General features: G+C 35.6%; 1 protein-coding gene across 2 annotated transcripts in view; it reads left to right on the top strand.

Annotated features, from left to right (window-relative positions):
* TMEM135 (transmembrane protein 135) overlaps nucleotides 1-19,444 on the top strand; it is a 240,996-nt gene that overhangs the window by 95,898 nt on the left and 125,654 nt on the right. For both annotated transcript variants that reach the window (XM_008540482.2, XM_070623941.1), the window contains one exon: nucleotides 508-573. In XM_008540482.2, coding sequence (XP_008538704.1) covers nucleotides 508-573 — 66 coding nt within the window. The remainder of the gene's footprint in view (nucleotides 1-507; nucleotides 574-19,444) is intronic.

The following is a 19,444-nucleotide window of genomic DNA, read 5'->3' as shown; positions in this document are numbered from 1 at the left end:
TTTAGGATTGTTCATTGTTAGTATATAGAAAGCAGTAAGTCTTTTTGGGTGTTGTTTAATATGTGACTTCACTGAATTACTTCATTTTCTGTCAGTATTTCAGAAGCAGTCAAGTGATTTGAACTGAACTCAAATGGAAATTCAAAATCAGAGTAAATGATAGTTTCTGAATTGAATCCAAGGACTAAATTTTTATTTAATCTTTGTTAATTAAACTAAGATTTAAACTTATCTAAGTATACTAATTTGAAACTAAAGACCTGGAAGAATACCAGCAGATCAAAATAATCTTTGAAACAATTCAGTTAGGGCTCTTGATAACATTAAAAGGTTCTGAAAATGATATTTCTGGAGTATAAAGTACAGTTTGTAGCTTTTATTATGCCTTATTGATGCTTCTGTAGAAGTTCTGGAAATGTAGTATTGAATGTTTTTTACATTTTGAGGTTGGGATATATAGTTGAATACAGATTACAGATGATATATTTTTGCTTTTTTCATTCACAGGCCACGGAAACACTATTTAGAATGGGTGTAGCAAGAGGAACCATCACAACGTTAAGAAATGGAGAGGTAAGATGAGAATTTTGACATAATTATTAGTTCTTAATTCATAGAAAACAAAATGTGATGAATTCTATGACGCTTTATATAACAAATTGAGAAATACCTGATGTACGTAATATTGAGTGAATCTGCCCTACAAATCTGTTTTAGTTCAGTCATATTGGAACCTAGATCTTGGGTTGAAAATAAATTGCTGAGCCCTTTAATCTTAGGCTACCAATTGTTTTTACTCTTAAAAGAAAATGACATTTAATAATTTCTGCACACATATATATATTCTCTCTATATTTAATGAAAATAATCCCATGCTTTTTTATTTATTCCTATTTTATGTTCTACAGATCTGATACTTCTTTCTTAGGATAAAATAATTTGAAATGTTGACATTTATCACAGAGAGAGAGAAGGGGGTATGGAGAGAGAGAGAGAGATGGAATTTATTCTGCTCTTTCTTATAGTTGAGGCTCAAGGTACAGATTCTAAGTTTTGATTCTAAATGGTCCTACTAATTCCTAAAAAAAACCATCCTACCACCTGAAATAAACTTTAGTTCTAAAATTATTACCAGGTTAATTACCACTCTGTCTGCTTTTTCGTTATTCACTGTCTCACTAAGACATACTTAGGTGGAGGTTGAATATAATGTCACATCTCCATATTCCTTTTTCTATTCTACTAGCAAATACTTAAGGATAAAATATAGCACTCCTTATTCTGGAATTAAGTTCTGTGTTGTTTAATGTAATATTTATATTTCAATAACCTAAATATTTAATAGTGGAAGCGAGTGAATATCTAAAGAGTTAAGTGAAATTGTATCATTGTATGTCTATAAAATTTATCGATTGATATATCTGCTTGTTAAGTGAAAATGTTCAATCATTTGGAAATCATATCTTAAATGTTTAATTGTATATTGGCAAATCACTTTGGTATTAATTTGTAATATATATTCTGTCCAAGAAAAAGTTAATTGATCCCTTTGCATTCTCAACAAACTGCAGTATGTGGTGCCATTTGATAAAGTCAGACATATTTCTCTGCTTAGAATGTATCAAAATGAATTTCAGATTTTTGTAATTACTGTGTATTTTCTCATGGAGGGGTAATGACGTTTTGAATTTTATCTTCTGTTATGAGAAAGTTGGGGAAATGTATGCAAGACAGTTTTATAAGTGATCTTCTGAGCATATCAACACATACTAGATATGTGCATATTTTACATAATGGACAGGAAGTAGTTAAAGCAGCTGGCTTTGGATCCATTTCTCCCCCACTTACTGGGGATTGTTACAGGTGACTAATTTGGTTATCAGGTATTTATGTTGGACAGGGTTTTTAAGCACTCTCTGACCTTCCATTTCTAAAATGAGGTTAAAACTGTAAGATGCACATTTTTTCCCCTGAAAATGAATGTGTCTTCTAATTAATGACACCTCATAGTCACCATTTACTATTTTTCACATTTTAACAATTCTCAAATTATGAGGTATCTTATAAGTCTATAATATTTTAGAGTTGAGAAATTATGGTAATATTTTGTAGTTTAAAAAAATACAGAGTGACATATATTAAGTATTCAGTAAATGGTAGCTATGACAGGCCACAAATTAGTTTTAATTTAATTATTTGACTTTGGGAAGTAGAGAATTAAGACAAAACAAAACAGAGATATAATTGAATATATGTATATACAAGTTGCATAGGTTTTTGGAGATGGTGGACTAAGCGATATGGACATAGATGATATAATGGTTCCTCCCTTTAGAGGATCTTACTCTCTGGTCGAGGAAGTGATTGCATCAATATGAAAAAAAATTGGGAAAGAGTAGAAATGCTTAATTTAGGTTGAGCCTAGAAATATCTAGAGTCTGGATTCCACTTGGATTGTGCTAAATTTTACTATCAAGTCAATAATAGAGAATTCATTTGGAAGTAGGAGATAAACTAAAAGACTAACAATTTAATGGATTATTTAAAACACAGCTGAAATCACCATATTTATCGTATTGGAAAATTTATGATATGCTAAGGGAGGAGAGTGGCAAGGAGTTTACTTGTCCTAGGGCATTTAAAAAATTGTTCCAGGCCATTACTATGAAAATATGTGTTAATCAGGAATTAATAAGTAACCCCATGATAATGATAGCAGGTAGGAGGAATAAAGACTGGTATATCCAAATTGCAAAAATATCAGTCTTTGAGCAAATTTATCTGGCTGCACGATGACACAACTTTGCTTGTCTGCTCTTCCCTGTGTTCCAACAATAAGCCTACATTTTGTCTACCTATTGGATATTTCTGCTTGGATGTTTTAAGAAATGTTGAGACCAGAAAACATGGTTCCTTTCTCTGAAAGTAACATAGCTTTTGAAGGAGTTTGAAACTTACTTTATAAATTATAATGAATCACTGGAAGATTTAAGCAAAGGAGTGAGTGACGCATTATCTTTTTTCATCTTCATCACAATTCTGCAAGGGAGAAATTTTATGCTCATCTTGTAGATGAACTCAGGCTCAGAGAAGTTAAACATTTTGCCTGTGATCAAACAGCTAGGAAATGAGAGAGCTAGAATTTGAACCTCAGTCTGACTCCAAAACCCATTCATTCTGCTATTTAGTATAATCTCCCTCAATGTAATTGACTGGTTAGATTACAGTTTACTAATCATTCAATTTTCCTATAGTTTGACAGTTGGAAAATAGCATCGTAGCTAAGAACTATGAGATTATGTAATCAGCTATGATTTTTGTTATGTTTTCTAATTATCACTGTTATCTTTTCATGTGTGTAGAGAAATGTATGGCTTAAGATAACTGGAAAAAAATACTGAACCTTCCCAATTCTGTTTTGTCACTGAATGCCTAACCGTATTAATGTGTTTTTTGTACAGTCCTGTATATAGACTAGGTGGACTTTTGTATCTTGATTAAATTACATGAGCTAGAAAGCAGGTAATTTTTCTGGGTAGAATTTTTTTAAACGTGTTTCTTTATTTAGGGGGCTAATTTGTAAAATTATCACTATCAATGAATAGTTATTGAATGTGCTTGGCTCAAAAATTATACCTTAGGAAAGGTGTGATCCTGTTTGCAGGCTTCTGGGTTATTTATGTGGGTGAAATAAGTACTTTGTTAAAAGATAAAATTACTCTCTTAAATTTATATATTTTAAAAATTATCTACTGTTCTTTTACATAACTTGAGACACAAGTAAGGTAGGAATTGGTGTTTTTTCCTTAGATTATTCTTAATTCAAAGTTTTAAAAGAGAATAAAATTTAGCAACTTTTTACTATAGGAGGGTAGGATTTCAAACTCTTAAGTTGTGATTAAGTCCTTTACCTTCTGTTTATCAGCTGACACTGTATGTCCAGTTCTTACAGTAATGATAAGGAATCACTGAGAGTGTGTAATGAAGAAGCTGAGTGACTTCCTGTAGCCAGAGAGTCGATTCATCTGTTGTAGTCTATTCTTTTAAATGTTGTGATTTTCTAAAATATTGGGCATGTCTATTTTCCTTGTTTCAAAAAGTTTAATTTTTCATATCTGTGTCTTTAGCATTACATTTGGAATTTTGGAGAGATTCATGAGTGGAAGGAGAAATAATCCTTGCCTGTTCATTCAGCAAGTATTTATTGAACACCTTCTGTGTTCCTGGCATAGATGCCTGTGATCCATCAGTGGGCAAAACAGACCAGTGTCCTTGACCCTGGGGGGCTTATATTCTAGCCCATTAGTAACTTATGCTCCAGTTATGGAATTTGGAAAAGAAGAATGTACAAAGCAACTAGGAAGTAATTACAATTACAAAGCTTTAAAAGAAGGGATAAGCAAGTATATGGTTTAAAACTACAAGTATTTTAAATAATGAAGGAAGAAACAAGTAATGAGAGTAGGGTTAGGTTAGTTCAGAAGATTTCTTAGGAAGCACATTTGAGACCGGGCCTTGAAGAAATTTATGAGCATTATTGAAGGAGAAGAGGTCAAAAGGCCTTGCCAGTGAGGAGAAACACTATAAAAAGGGGCATAGTTGAGAGTTAAGGAGAGGTATCTTGATATAGAAGCACAAAGGAAAGGGGAGGTGGGTGTGGTGTTGAAGGGAAGGAACATTTATTGAGCGCCTTTTCCAGGCACTTTATAGCGATTCAGCTCATTTATATATCAAAACAACTTTCCATTTCAGATCCTATCATCATTCTTTCCAAAAGAGATATTTGATTTCAAGAAAGAGTAGTGTTTTTTTTTTAAATCACATTTTCCTGAGAATTTGCTATATGAATGCTTATTGTATTGATTAAGCTTGTGGTAGAATCAAGAATTAGTACTGTATCTCGCTCCCAAGTGGAGTAGCCAGCCTTGTGTGGTGGAAAGGGCACTCACTAGTCTGCATGCCGGTAGACCTGGATTCTCTTCCGGGCTTTCCTGGCTATGTGATCTTGGACAATTTCCTTAACTTCCTACAACTTCAGATTCATACTTTAGAAGAAGAGTTGATTAAATGATTGTTAAGGTCCTGTAGAGCTTTTAACATTTTCTGCTTCTAGGCAACTTTGTCTGCCCTTTCTTTTCTGTGGTTCTCAACCTTGACTGTACATGAGAATTGCTCATGGAGCTCTGTAAAACTCTAAGTGCTTGGCCTCCACATCCCAAGACTTTTGTCCATCAGGTCCAGCTTAGGGCTCCAGCATCTGTATTTATTAAAATGTCCACTGATTTTAATGCTTACCTACTTTAATGCCTACCTTGTAAACTACTCTTTTAGAGAAGTAGTTTTCTATGTATATCTTCTTTGAACTCAAGGAACGTGCAATTTGGGTAAGATAAAACAGATAAAGAAATAGCAAAAAAATTTGAAGTGCATTTAAAGATTTTTGTGTATAAAGTAGAACACAGTAGCATGGTTTGTTGCTGTTTTGGAAAGATGGATATGGGATTTGACTCAGTATCTACTTTTGTTTTATGTAACTGCATGGTATTAGGTATTCTGCATGTTTTATTGGAATGGAAACCTTTTTTGCCTTCCTGGAGCATGCTTTAAATAAGTAACATAGAATATTTAGTTTTACTGTGGTTGCTGCAGTGCGGCTAGGAGCTCTTTGTTATGAATTTCTGTTTCTTCAGGTTTAGTACTTGCCTAACACATAATAAGGATCTCAGTATATGTCTGATGAACAAGTAATAGATTTATTTAAAAAGAACTTATGTGGCAAATATTACTTTGATTTAATTGACTCTCAGTTTAAGATAAATACAGCCGTAAATATCTTTATAGGTTTATATGTATGCATATAATTACTAAGGCTATATTATGTCAAAATTATGAAGTTTATAATACAATGATATATTTTTGACATTAAATTTTTAATAAATTAAGGAATATTTGAAGTACTGAAATTTACATTCTTGATAATTACTCTTATTCACAAAGTTAATTGATACTCAGATATTAAGATACATTTCTATTATTGAAATTATGTTAAAAATTATATTCAATTTAATATAATAGTTTAAGTATTTTCTTTTCTTTTTGAATGTGAATTCTTTATATAAGGAAACCTAGAAGTAAATTTTCATACCTTTATATTTTTATAATTGCACCTGTTTTTCTTCATTTTTTTCTTTTTTACTATTTCTCTTTTAATACCACCTCAGGAAATAATATGTCTTTAATAAACAAAGTGTTAGTATTTCACATAGTGAAGTCTCTGAGGCCTGGTGCCTACTAGAATGCCAATAACCAGTGGCTTGTAAAGTCTAAGCAAATATTTATCGAGAGCATCTTAAATGCAGATGTGACACGTGACGCTGGAAACAGATCTGGTGTTCCTTCTTTTTCCTAAATATTAATTGAGTGCCAGGCACTATACTCTGTGCTGGGTTTTAACTGTAAATGAAACTAATACAGTTTCTGCTCTCAGGAAGCTTTATAGTCTAGTGGCTAAGTCCATAATTGCCACTTAGGACCTTGACACTCAGTGTCTTCTTCTATAAATGGGGATAAAAGCATCCACTTCCTGCATTACCTTATGAGAAATGAATTAGATAATATGTATAAAGTAGCTAGCACAATGTCTGGCACAAAGTAAGCCTATTAAAATTTAGTCTATGCTAAATTTTTTCTTTAATTAAACATGTTGAGGTATTTTCTATATTAGAGTATATGGAGACCTCTGGATTGTGGTTATTTATAACAGTGTGTGAACTGAGAGTTAGTAATGAAAGACAGACTTTATATATTTTGGGTCCATAGCTATGTTAGTAGTAGTGTTACTGGTACTTTTTTGTTTTTTGAGCAAGATTAGCCCCGAGCTAACATCTGCTGCCAATCCTCCTCTTTTTGCTGAGGAAGACTGGCCCTGAGCGAACGTCCGTGCCCATCTTCCTCTACTTTATACGTGGGACGCCTACCACAGCATGTCTTGCCAAGCGGTGCCATGTCTGCACTGGGGATTTGAACTGGTGAACTCCGGGCCGCCAAAGTGGAATGCACAAACTTAACCTCTGCACCACTGGGCCGTCCCTGTGTTACTGGTACTTTTGAATGATCATTTCCTTCCTATGGGACCCAAGATATTTAGGTCAGCATATATTACCAGTGCCCTCTGCTGTCTTAGTGCCAATAGCTTAGTAACATACAGAATATATGTGTAGCTACAGACTTGAAGTGTACTACTCTATCAAATTCTACTTATCATGATTTTGTTTCTATACATAAAATAAACATAGCAGGGGGAAGTGCAATGGTAGAAAAACTGACATGTACAAATGAACATAAAGAATCTATTAGAAAAACAGGGTAAAGTCATTATGTAGTGAAAACTTAATTCTTCTGATAATTGCAAGTCTTAGTTGGGCAAAAGTCCCACTGAGAACTGAGACACTGACCTCCCCTGCCAGAAATGCAGACTAAGGCTCAGATGATCCCATGAAGGAAAACTGAATTGTCTCTTCTGCATTGAGACCTCTGACTCTTGTGTGCTATATTTTAACAGGAAGAAAATATTAAGATATTTTACATATGTCCATTGCCACTGAAATATTCTCTTTGTTAACTGGATTCGCTTCCTCACGTATCTCCATATCATCTAAGGAAAAAAGAAAAAGACTACTCTAGAATGTTTCTGAATAACTTTTTTCAAGTCTATTGTTTCTTTCCTCTGTGAGTGATTTCCAAATTGTGTGCTTATTGATAAGCTATACAAATAATCTATTAGAATTTAGCCAAGAAAAGTTATTATAATGTTTTCTTCTTTTAAGCAGCAGGTAGAATATAGCTTGAAAACAAGAAAGCATATGGGAAAAATGGATAGCATCCAGAGAAGGAGAGAAGAAGTAAGTATGGAAAAGGATCTAGACAGACAGGATAAGGCCTAGGGAGTTTTTATAAAAGGGAAGGTATGTACACAGAAGTCCCAAACCTTTCTCTAATGAAGTGGGAAGAAATGAGTTTTGATTACAGAATAGAAAGTTTGGGATAACTGGAGTAGATGGTCATTACTTGAGGGTGATGAAACATTAAAACAGGCTTCAAAGAGGTTATGGGATTGCTATCTTGCTCATTTAAAAAAAGTTGTATTTCTTAATAGCCATCAATCTGGATGGTATAGTTATTAAACTGCCAGAGGCAAAAGGCTGGTCTAAGTAACATGTTCGTATTTTTTTTTCAGTTTTCCAATTCCATGAATCAAAACAATATGTTATATTTTGGCAGGTGCTTAGAAAATTTAGAATCCGGGCCAGAATCACATCATAAAACATTGAGCTTCAGAACTTGTGTTTTAGTCTCACTGGAATATTTTATCTTTGTCTCTAAATCTGCTTTAAATGGCTTATCATGTTATATGCTGTGGCATTATTTCATACTCCTGGTGAACAAGCAGAGTTTATTTGGAAAATTGTGGTGCAGACAAAGAAGGTCAAAGGCCAAATTGAGGTTTTAAAAATATCAGATCACAATGTTTAAGCTTGGTGGCCTTGTCTGTACCAACTCTGAATGTGCCTTTCTATACCAAGATAATTATCTTTTGAAATGCCCTTGTTTTCTTCATAATAGTAACGCTGCTTTTGATTTAAATACAAAAATAATTGTGCCATAATTTTGTCCTTAAACAAAACAAACACTATCTGGACAATATCTGGCTAACTATGGAACACTTAGGTTTTATTTTTCAAAAATTGGAAGGGTTCTTAAGATAACATCAGTTTGTTTTGATCCTAATAGGAAGAGCTTTAGGCCAGGAAAACAATTATTTCCACATGGGTAAGGCCAGTCCCAACTACCTCCCCTCCACCAACCACTCACTGAACTTAAACTTGCCTACCTTGGCTATATAGCTAAATGTGGTTGAATGCATTAGAAAATGCTGGCTCTATTTTTAAAATCAAGTCTTGAGATAGACAGAAAATGTTTCTTTGTACAAAGCATACCAAAAGAATTTTGTGTATAATGTTGGGCTGACTTCAGCAGCAAGTAGCTTAAACTTTTAGAATTACCAAAGAAATTTAATTTTATACACATAGATATGTCCATATATGTAGTTCTTACCATTTTGTTTGTACATCTTTTTTCTTTCTTTTTGACTCTTGGCTGTGTTCTCAGTAGGTGAGTTTGCTATGTAGAGACAAGTGTTGCCTGTGGTAGTTCAGTAGGGATGTGGTAGATCAGAAAAAAGAAGGATTTGTATTAAATGATGTGGTTGGTCTTTCTGGTGATCAGCCTTGATCCTAAAGCTATCACCACGAATCACCTTCGTAGCATAATAGGTACTCCTGTCACTCAGGAAATTCCAAGGATTTTTGAAGATGTGTGCTAGGAACTGGGAACAAAGACCAGATATATTCTTTATTTTAGCGCAATCTATAGATTTGCTTTTTCTAAAAGTTTCACATACCCAGAATTATACAATATGCACTTTTTCATGTCTGACTTCTTTCACTTGGCATGTTTTTGAGGTTCATCCATGTCAGTTTTTCTTTTTTTTCATTTTCATGACCAAAGAGTATTCTGTTGCATGGATAATATTTTGTTTATCTATTAACCAGTTAATGAACATTTGGATTGTTTCAAGTTTTTGGCTATTATGAATAATACTTCCATGATCATTTGCATAGAAATCTTTCTCTTGACATATGTTTTAATGTCTCTTTGGTTGATACCTAAGACTGGAATTGCTAAGTCATATAAGTCATTTTTTTTTAAATATTTTATTTATTTTTTTTATTAATGTTATGATAGATTACAATCTTGTGAGATTTCAGTTGTACATTTTTGTTAGTCATGTTGTGGGTACACCACTTCCCCCTCTGTGCCCTCCCCCCACCCCCCCTTTTCCCTGGTAACCACCGATCAGATCTCCTTATCAATGTACTAACTTCCACCTATGAGTGGAGTCATATAGAATTCGTCTTTCTCTGACTGGCTTATTTCGCTTAACATAATACCCTCGAGGTCCATCCACGTTGTTGTGAATGGGCCAATTTTGTCTTTTTTTATGGCTGAGTAGTATTCCATTGTGTATATATACCACATCTTCTTTATCCAATCATCAGTTTCTGGGCATGTAGGCTGGTTCCACGTCTTGGCTATTGTAAATAATGCTGCGATGAACATAGGGGTGCAACGGACTCTTGAGATTTCTGATATCAGGTTCTTAGGATAGATACCCAGTAATGGGATGGCTGGGTCATAGGGTATTTCTATTTTTAACTTTTTGAGAAATCTCCATACTGTTTTCCATAGTGGCTGTACCAGTTTGCATTCCCACCAACAGTGTATGAGGGTTCCTTTTTCTCCACATCCTCTCCAACATTTGTCACTCTTGGTTTTGGATGTTTTTGCCAATCTAACGGGTGTAAGGTGATATCTTAGTGTAGTTTTGATTTGCATTTCCCTGATGATTAGCGATGATGAACATCTTTTCATGTGTCTATTGGCCATATTCATATCTTCTTTTGAGAAATGTCTGTTCATGTCCTCTGCCCATTTTTTGATCAGGTTGTTTGTTTTTTTGTTGCTAATCAGTGTGAGTTCTTTGTATATTATGGAGATTAACCCTTTGTCGGATAAGTGGCATGTAAATATTTTTTCCCAATTAGTGGGCTGTTTTTTTGTTTCAATCCTGTTTTCCCTTGCCTTGAAGAAGCTCTTTAGTCTGATGAAGTCCCATTTGTTTATTCTTTCTATTGTTTCCCTCAACTGAGGAGTTAGAGTGTCCGAAAAGATTCTTTTGAAACTGATGTCAAAGAGTGTACTGCCTATATTCTCTTCCAAAAGACTTATTGTCTCAGGCCTAATCTTTAGGTCTTTGATCCATTTTGAGTTTATTTTGGTGTGTGGTGAAAAAGAGTGGTCAATTTTCAATCTTTTGCATGTGGCTGTCCAGTTTTCCCAGCACCATTTGTTGAAGAGACTTTCTTTTCTCCATTGTAGGCCCTCTGCTCCTTTGTCGAAGATTAGCTGTCCATAGATGTGTGGTTTTATCTCTGGGCTTTCAATTCTGTTCCATTGATCTGTGGACCTGTTTTTGTACCAGTACCATGCTGTTTTGATCACTGTAGCTTTGTAGTATGTTTTGAAATTGGGGATTGTGATTCCGCCGGCTTTGTTTTTGCTCAGGATTGCTTTAGCAATTTGCGGTCTTTTGTTGCCCCATATGAATTTTAGGATTCTTTGTTCAATTTCTGTGAAGAATGTTCTTGGGATTCTGATTGGGATAGCATTGAATCTGTATATTGCTTTAGGTAGTATGGACATTTTAACTATGTTTATTCTTCCAATCCATGTGCAAGGAATGTCTTTCCATCTCTTTATGTCATCGTCAATTTCTTTCAAGAAAGTCTTGTAGTTTTCATTGTATAGATCCTTCACTTCCTTGGTTAAGTTTATCCCAAGGTATTTTATTCTTTTCGTTGCGATTGTGAATGGGATTGAGTTCTTGAGTTCTTTTTCTGTTAGTTCATTGTTACTGTATAGAAATGCTACTGATTTATGCACGTTAATTTTATACCCTGCTTCTTTGCTGTAGTTGTTGATTATTTCTAATAGTTTTTCTATGGATTCTTTGGGGTTTTCTATATATAAGATCATGTCGTCTGCAAACAGTGACAGTTTTACTTCTTCGTTACCAATTTGGATTCCTTTTATTTCTTTTTCCTGCCAAATTGCTCTGGCCAGCACCTCCAGTACTATGTTGAATAGGAGTGGTGAAAGTGGGCACCCTTGTCTTGTTCCTGTCCTCAGAGGGATGGCTTTCAGTTTTTGTCCATTGAGTATGATGTTGGCTGTGGGTCTGTCATATATGGCCTTTATTATGTTGAGGTACTTTCCTTCTATACCCATTTTACTGAGGGTTTTTATCATAAATGGGTGTTGGATCTTGTCGAATGCTTTCTCTGCATCTATTGAGATGATCATGTGGTTTTTGTTTTTCATTTTGTTGATGTAGTGTATCACGTTGATTGACTTGCGGATGTTGAACCATCCCTGTGTCCCTGGTATAAATCCCACTTGATCATGGTGTATAATCTTTTTGATGTATTGCTGTAATCGGTTTGCCAAAATTTTGTTGAGGATTTTTGCATCTATGTTCATCAGTGATACCGGCCTGTAGTTCTCCTTCTTTGTGTTGTCCTTGTCAGGTTTGGGGATCAGAGTGATGTTGGCTTCATAGAATGTGTTAGGGAGTACTCCATCTTTCTCAGTTTTCTGGAACAGTTTGAGGAGAATAGGTATTAAGTCTTCTTTGAATGTTTGGTAGAATTCTCCAGAGAAGCCGTCTGGTCCTGGACTCTTATTTTTGGGGAGGTTTTTGATTACCATTTCTATTTCCTTACTTGTGATTGGCCTATTCAGATTCTCCATTTCTTCCTGATTCAGTCTGGGGAGATTGTAGGAGTCTAGGAATTTGTCCATTTCTTCCAGGTTGTTCAATTTGTTGGCATATAGTTTTTCATAGTATTCTCTTATGATCTCTTGTATTTCATTGGTATCTGTTGTGATTTCTCCTCTGTCATTCCTAATTTTATTAATTTGTGATTTCTCTCTTTTCTTGGTGAGTCTGGCTAGGGGTTTGTCAATTTTGTTAATTCTTTCAAAGAACCAACTCTTTGTTCCATTGATCCTTTCTATTGTCTTTTTTGTTTCAATATTGTTTATTTCTGCTTGTATTTTTATTATTTCCCTCCTTCTACTGACTCTGGGCTTTGTTTGTTCTTCTTTTTGTAGTTCTGTTAGGTGTCGTTTGAGGTTGCTTATGTGAGCTTTTTCTTGTTTAGTGAGGTGAGCCTGTATTGCGATGAATTTCCCTCTTAGGACTGCTTTTGCTGCATCCCAAATGATTTGGTATGTCGTGTTCTCATTTTCATTAGTCTCCAGGTAAAATTTGATTTCTTCTTTAATTTCTTCAATGATCCATTGTTTGTTGAGAAGCGTGTTGTTTAGTCTCCACATTTTTGCACCTTTCTCTGCTTTTTTCTTGTAGTTGATTTCTAGTTTAATAGCATTATGATCAGAAAAGATGCTTGATATTATTTCAACTCTCTTGTATTTATTGATGTTTGCTTTGGTTCCCCAAATATGGTCAATCCTTGAGAATGTTCCATGTGCACTTGAGAAGAATGTGTAACCTGCTGTTTTTGGATGAAGTGTTCTATATATATCTATTAATTCCATCTGGTCTAATTTTTCATTTAATTCTATTATTTCCTTGTTGATTTTCTGTCTGGATGTTCTGTTCATTGGTGTTAATGGTATGTAGAGGTCCCCTACTATTATCGTATTGTTGTTGATGTCTTCTTTTAGTTCTATTAAGAGTTGCTTTACAAATTTTGATGCTCCTGTGTTGGGTGCGTATATATTTATAAGTGTTATGTCTTCTTGTTGGAGAGTCCCTTTTATCATTATATACTGTCCCTCTTTATCTTTCTTTATCTGTTTTGCTTTGAAATCTACCTTGTCTGATATTAGTATAGCGACACCTGCTTTCTTTTGTTCATTATTAGCTTGGAGTATTGTTCTCCATCCCTTCACTCTGAGTCTGTGTTTGTCTTTGGGGCTGAGGTGTGTTTCCTGGAGGCAGCATATTGTTGGATCTTGTTCTTTGATCCATCCTGCCACTCTGTGTCTTTTGATTGGGGAGTTCAATCCATTTACATTTAGAGTGATTATTGAGATGTGGGGGCCTACCACTACCATTTTGTGTCTTGTTTTCTGGTTTTCTTCAATTTCCTTTGTTTCTTGTCCCATGGTTTAATCTGTTCTGATGTAGAGCTGCTACTCTGTGTTGTTGTCCTTCTACTTATCTCCTCTGCTCTTGGTTTTGCAGCCCCTTTCCTTTTTTGGATTTTTCAGGAATGAGGGTTTTCCTGAGGATTTCCTGTAGAGGAGGTTGTGTGGCAATGAACTCCCTTAATTTTTGTTTATCTTGGAAAGTTTTTATTTCTCCATCGTCATATAAGTAATTTTTTAAGAAAAAGTGCCTGTACCGTTTTACATTCTCATTGGCAATGGACAAGGGGTCCAGTTTGTCAACGTCTTTGTCAACGTTTGGTATTATCAGTCTTTTTGATTATAGCCATTCTAGAAATATGGTGTGCTATCTCATTGTGGTTGTAATTTGCATTTCCCTAATCAATAATGATGTTGGGCTTCTTTTCATGTACTTATTAGTCATTTGTATATCTTTGATAAAATGTCTATTATAATCTTTTGCCCATTTTTTTGTTGGGTTTGTTTCTCATTATTGAATTGTAGGAGGTGATTTTAAAAAATTCTGGATACAAATCTCTTATTAAATATCTGATTTGAAAATATGTTTTCCCTAGTCTGTGGTCTTTCTTTTTATTTTCTAAATAATGCCTTTTGAAAAGAAACAGTTCTAAATTTTGATGAAGTTCAGTTCATTAGTTTCTTTTTTTTTGGTGTCACATCCAAGAAATCTGTCCCTAACCCAGGATCACAAAGATACTCTCCTATGTTTTCTTCCAGAAGTTTTATAATTTTTGGTTTTACATTTAGATCTGTGATCAGCTTTGAGCTGACTTTTGCATATGCTGTCAGGCAAAGGTTCATCTATTTATTTTGTATATGGTTATCCAATTCTCCCAGCAGCATTTGTTGAAAAAAAACTCTCCTTTGCCTTTTGAATTCTCTTGACACCTTTGACGAAAATCAATTGACCATAAATGTTAGGGTTTATCTCTGCAAATTTTGTGGTTCTAGTTCTGCTAAGATGAAGGAAGCACAGTCTGTCTTTCTCTCCCACTGATTACAACTCAAAACTCTGAACAGAATACATAAAGCAACCATCTGCAATCTCTAAAGAGTAAATAATGGCAGGAGGTTTGGGGAAGGAGGACAAAACTGGAAGTTGACTGATACCAGTGAGTTTCCTCTTCCCTGCCACCCACCGTCCATCTTTGATCTCTTGGCTTGGGCTCCAGGGAATGCCCAGTTATTCTTAACCTACACAGTGGATCCAGGCAGAACAGCTCTATGAGAAACCCCCTCTTCCAGTGTTTATGGTCAAAGAACTGGAAAAGTGGGCCCCCAAATGAAGGAGACTGTGCAGAAAATCACCATTTTCTTTTAATATTTTGTATTTTGTTTTTATTCTTCTAGTGGGACTGCAGGCAGGCTCTAGTCATGAGACTGTCCTCTAGCATCAGTGGCAGTAGTAGCAGTGGGAGTTGTGCAGCCATTTAAAACTCTGAAAGATATCTTTCTCTTTGACCAGAGAAACTGGAAAAAGAGACTCCTATAGTCCAAAGAGAGTGGAGAGAATATTTGTTAGTTTCTGCTCTCTTTTCTTGCTGCTTCAGCTCTGAGGCAGATGAAGTTACAGGAAATGTGCGATGGTATGAGGAGGCAAAGAAAAACACCAAAAACTAGTATAGGCAGAGGATCAAGAAAAGGGGCCTGGGAGTCAAGAGTATGGGGGAAAATCAAGAGAGGCAGGAGGTCAAGAAAAAGATGACCTAAATCTGTGTATGAAGTCTGAAACTCACCCCTGAGGTGAGCATGGAGCATATGTGTGGAACATACTATTTGGGGAAGCATAATAGAAGCTGTGAGAATTGATCTATAGCGCAGACCACTGTGCTTAGGTGGCACACATGGGGATAGACTGAAGAGCACTGAAAAGACTTGGGAAACTGAAAATGATATTGAAACCACAGCCCACAGAAGGTGGGTTGGGACTCGTGGTTGGAACCTATCAGGGTTGATTGCCTACAACAACAAGAAAACCGCAATGAAAACAACAACAAATCAGTTCTCCAGAGGAGGGAGAGCCATTAACATGACCAAGAGTGCAATAATACAAGTCTCTAGGATACAATCCAAAATTATTTGACATACCAAGAACTAGGGAAATCATAGCCAATTGTAGGGAAAACAACAAACAACAGATGCCGACCGTGAGATGACCTTGATGTTGGAATTATAATAAAAAGTTCTGAGGGCAGCTATTATAACTCTGCAAACACTTCTGAGATGAATGGAAAGGTTGAAGTTCTCAGCAAAGAAAAAGAAACCATAAAAAGAACCAAATTGAAATTTTAGAACAGAAAATTAAAATAACTCAAATATTAACATTAAATATTAAAATAACTAAAAATTCACTAAATGAGTTCAATAGCAGAGTAGAGAAGACAGAGGAAACAAAAGTGAAGTTGAAGAAAGTTCAATAGTAGTTGTACAGTCTGAACAACAAAAAGACTGAAAAAGTGAACAGAGCTTAAGGACCTGAAGGACAATAGCAAAGGTCTAACATTTGTATCATAAGTGTCCAGAAGACAAGACAAAGAGATTTATGCAGAAAAAATATTTGAAGAAGTAATGGCTGAAAACATTCAAGTTTGGTGAAAGACATACATTTACGCATTCATAAAGCTCAGTGAACCCCTACAAGGCTAAATACTGTATGATTCCATATATATGACTTTATGCAAAAGCTGAAACTATAGGGATGGGAGAACAGATCAGTGGTTGCCAGAGACTGGTGGTGGAGGAGAGGTTGATTACAAAAGGACAAAACGAGGGAATACTTTTGGTGATGGAACTATTCTGTATCACGTATCACGATACTCCTGGTAGTGGTTACACAACTCTGTGCATTTTTCAAAACCCATAGAACTGTACACCATAAGAGTAAATTTTATTGTGTGTAAGTTAAAAGATAAAAAATGTAATGATTACAACAACAAAAAAAAGTGTATTGGAAAACAGTACCATTCAAAACACACTGGTTCTTATCATTTCTCCTAGGTTGTTGAAGACGAAGGAGCATAATTAAGGAGGCTGGATCTAAAGATTATTTTTTTCCTTTGGCTTCTTTCAGGATTTTCCCTTTGTGTTTGATTTTCTCTAGTTTGAAAATGATATGCCTAGGTGTAGTTTTTTGGGCATTTATCCTGCCTAGTGTTCTTTGAGCTTTTTGAATCTGTTGTTTGGTGTCTGATGTTACTTTGGGAAATTCTTAGTCATTGTTTCAAACATTTCTTCTGTTCCTTTCCTCTTTTGGTATTCCCACTACATGTAATGTTACACCTTTTGTAGTTGTCCACAGTCGTTGGATAGTCTGTTCTGTTTTTTTCAGTCTCTGTTCTCTTTGCTTTTCAGTGTTGAATATTTCTATTGATATATCCTCAAGCTCAGAGATTCTTTCCTTAGCCACGTCCAGTCTGCTAATAAGCCTGTCAAAGGCATTCTTCATTTCTGTTAAAGTGCTTTTTATCTCTAGCATTTCTAGCATTTCTTTTTGGTTCTTTCATAGGATATCCATCTCTCTGCTTACATTGCCCAGCTGTTTTTGCATGCCGTCTACTTTGTCCATTAGAGCCCTTAGCATATTAATCATACTTGTTTTAAATTCCTAGTCTGATAATTCCAACATTCCCGACGTGTCTGGTTCTGATGCTTGCTAGGACTCTTCAAACTGTGTTTTTTGCATTTTAGTGTGTTTTGTAATTTTTTTCTCAATAGCTGGACATGATGTACTGGGTAAGAGAAACTGCTGTAAATAGGCTGTTAGTAATGTGATGGTGAGGTGTAGGGAAGGGGAAGCAGCCTACAGCCAAATGATTTGGTCTCAGTCTTTTAGTGGCCTGTGCCTCTGAGCTGTGAACTTCGCCAGTGTTTCTCAGTCTTTTTCAACCCCTTTAGGTGGGACAGGATGGCTAAAGTGGGCTGGAGTTGGGTATTTCCCTCCCCCCAGGTCAGTTAGTCTCTGATAATGCCCCAGCAGATTAGGCTCTGGTTAACTAGTTTCCCCTGAGGGCAGGTCTGATTAAGAACAGCGTGGTCTGGCTTATTTCAAAATGGTTCCTTTTCCCCTCCCTTTTCTCGGAAGCACAAGGGGATTTTTCTCTGATATTTGCTGTGAGAACCTAGTCAGACTCCTGGAGGTAAAACTCAGGCAAGTGTAAGGGCCCCCCTATGACTGGGCTCCCCTGGAGTTTTTAACTCTCAGCCTTGTCCACTGTGAACTTCCAGTAGTTCAGTCCCTTACAGTTCAGGTTTTCCTGCCCTGGCCCTGGTTCCGGTGGTTTCCACTTGTGGGTCACAGCTGAGGTAAGCCATGACTCCCTCTATTTGCCAGTCTGTTTCTCCAGGCTGGGGGGCAGCGGTGTGCCCTCTGTGCTCAGTTGTTGTTTTTCAGTTTGTTCAGCTTATTTTTTAGATTGGAGAGGTGACTTCCAAGTTTCTTACGTGTGGAGCTAGAAACTGGAAATCTCCCAGATTCTTACAGGAGAACTGAATCCTTGTACTCAGTATTTCTGTATGTGTTGAAGTATTCAGTTCCTTTTTGCCAAATTTTTTTTTTAAAGAGAGGATTGGTAACATGGACTATATTTGAAATGGGAGTAATAAGCCTTAATATCCTTAAAGAGCCAAAGAAAGAAGTTGAAAAGCATTTCCCACAAGTAAAAGTTCGGAACAGAATTTTGAATATGTAATGGTATTTAACAGTATTAAAATGAAGTCTTTGTTTATTGTCTTCCCCATGCAAACTTGGTAAATTTATATGGCAAAATGAAATTTTATGTTTTGTATCTCCTATTAATAGTAGGTTTATTCAGTGTACCTTTTGTGACCTACATGCTATTTCTTTTTTTAGAATTCTGTATTCAAATTAGGAGGAGGAAAAGAGACCAAAGTGCTTCCTTGTATGTCTGTGTGTTTTTCCTGTTCCTTGCTTGGGCTTGTGCTACTGGGTAAAGAGTTGTGCTTGAAATTGGAAACAAAGTGGATTAGGTGGACGACTGCAGACTCAAGTAAGAATTCCCAGTTAGTGACCTTTCAGCTCCAGATCTTAAGCTCTGACAGCTATCTTGAAGTATTGTTTATCTTGTGTTTTAAAAATACTGATTGTGCTTTCTTAAGAGCTGTCTCTAGCTTTAGTTCACATAGGTTTTGTTAAGGCTCTTTCAGCAGTTATAGTTAGTTTTCTTGAAACCCATTGTATTATATTTTCATCTAAATGTGAAGTAGAAGAAGAAAACCCTTGAAAAGAAAGTCAAGTTATATACTAGGTATATAATCTTTTCTATAGTTTTCTTAAACGTGGTTTTATTACTAAAGCACAAATATAGATTAACATTTTAAATAAATCAAGTTTGCCAAACATAGTAAGACCAGTTGCTCCCAAAGAATCACCGTATAAAAACCATATGAAAGTATTTTCCTTTTCTTGTGCTACCTGGGCTAATGCAACAGTATGAGGAGGCAAAAGCCTCTACTTCACAGCCTGTGACCACCTCGTCTATCACCACCGCTGCGAACAAAAAGGAATCAGAATGTTTGCTTACCTCATAGAAAGCTAAAAAGCAGATGGTAATAGCTCGCTGTACCGTGCCAAAAGATAATGGAAGATTCA

Source organism: Equus przewalskii, chromosome 6 (genome assembly GCF_037783145.1).
Source record: "Equus przewalskii isolate Varuska chromosome 6, EquPr2, whole genome shotgun sequence".
NCBI classification, from domain to species: domain Eukaryota; kingdom Metazoa; phylum Chordata; class Mammalia; order Perissodactyla; family Equidae; genus Equus; species Equus przewalskii.
The sequence above is the reverse complement of the archived record's forward strand: the minus strand, read 5'-3'. Positions and strand labels throughout refer to the sequence as shown.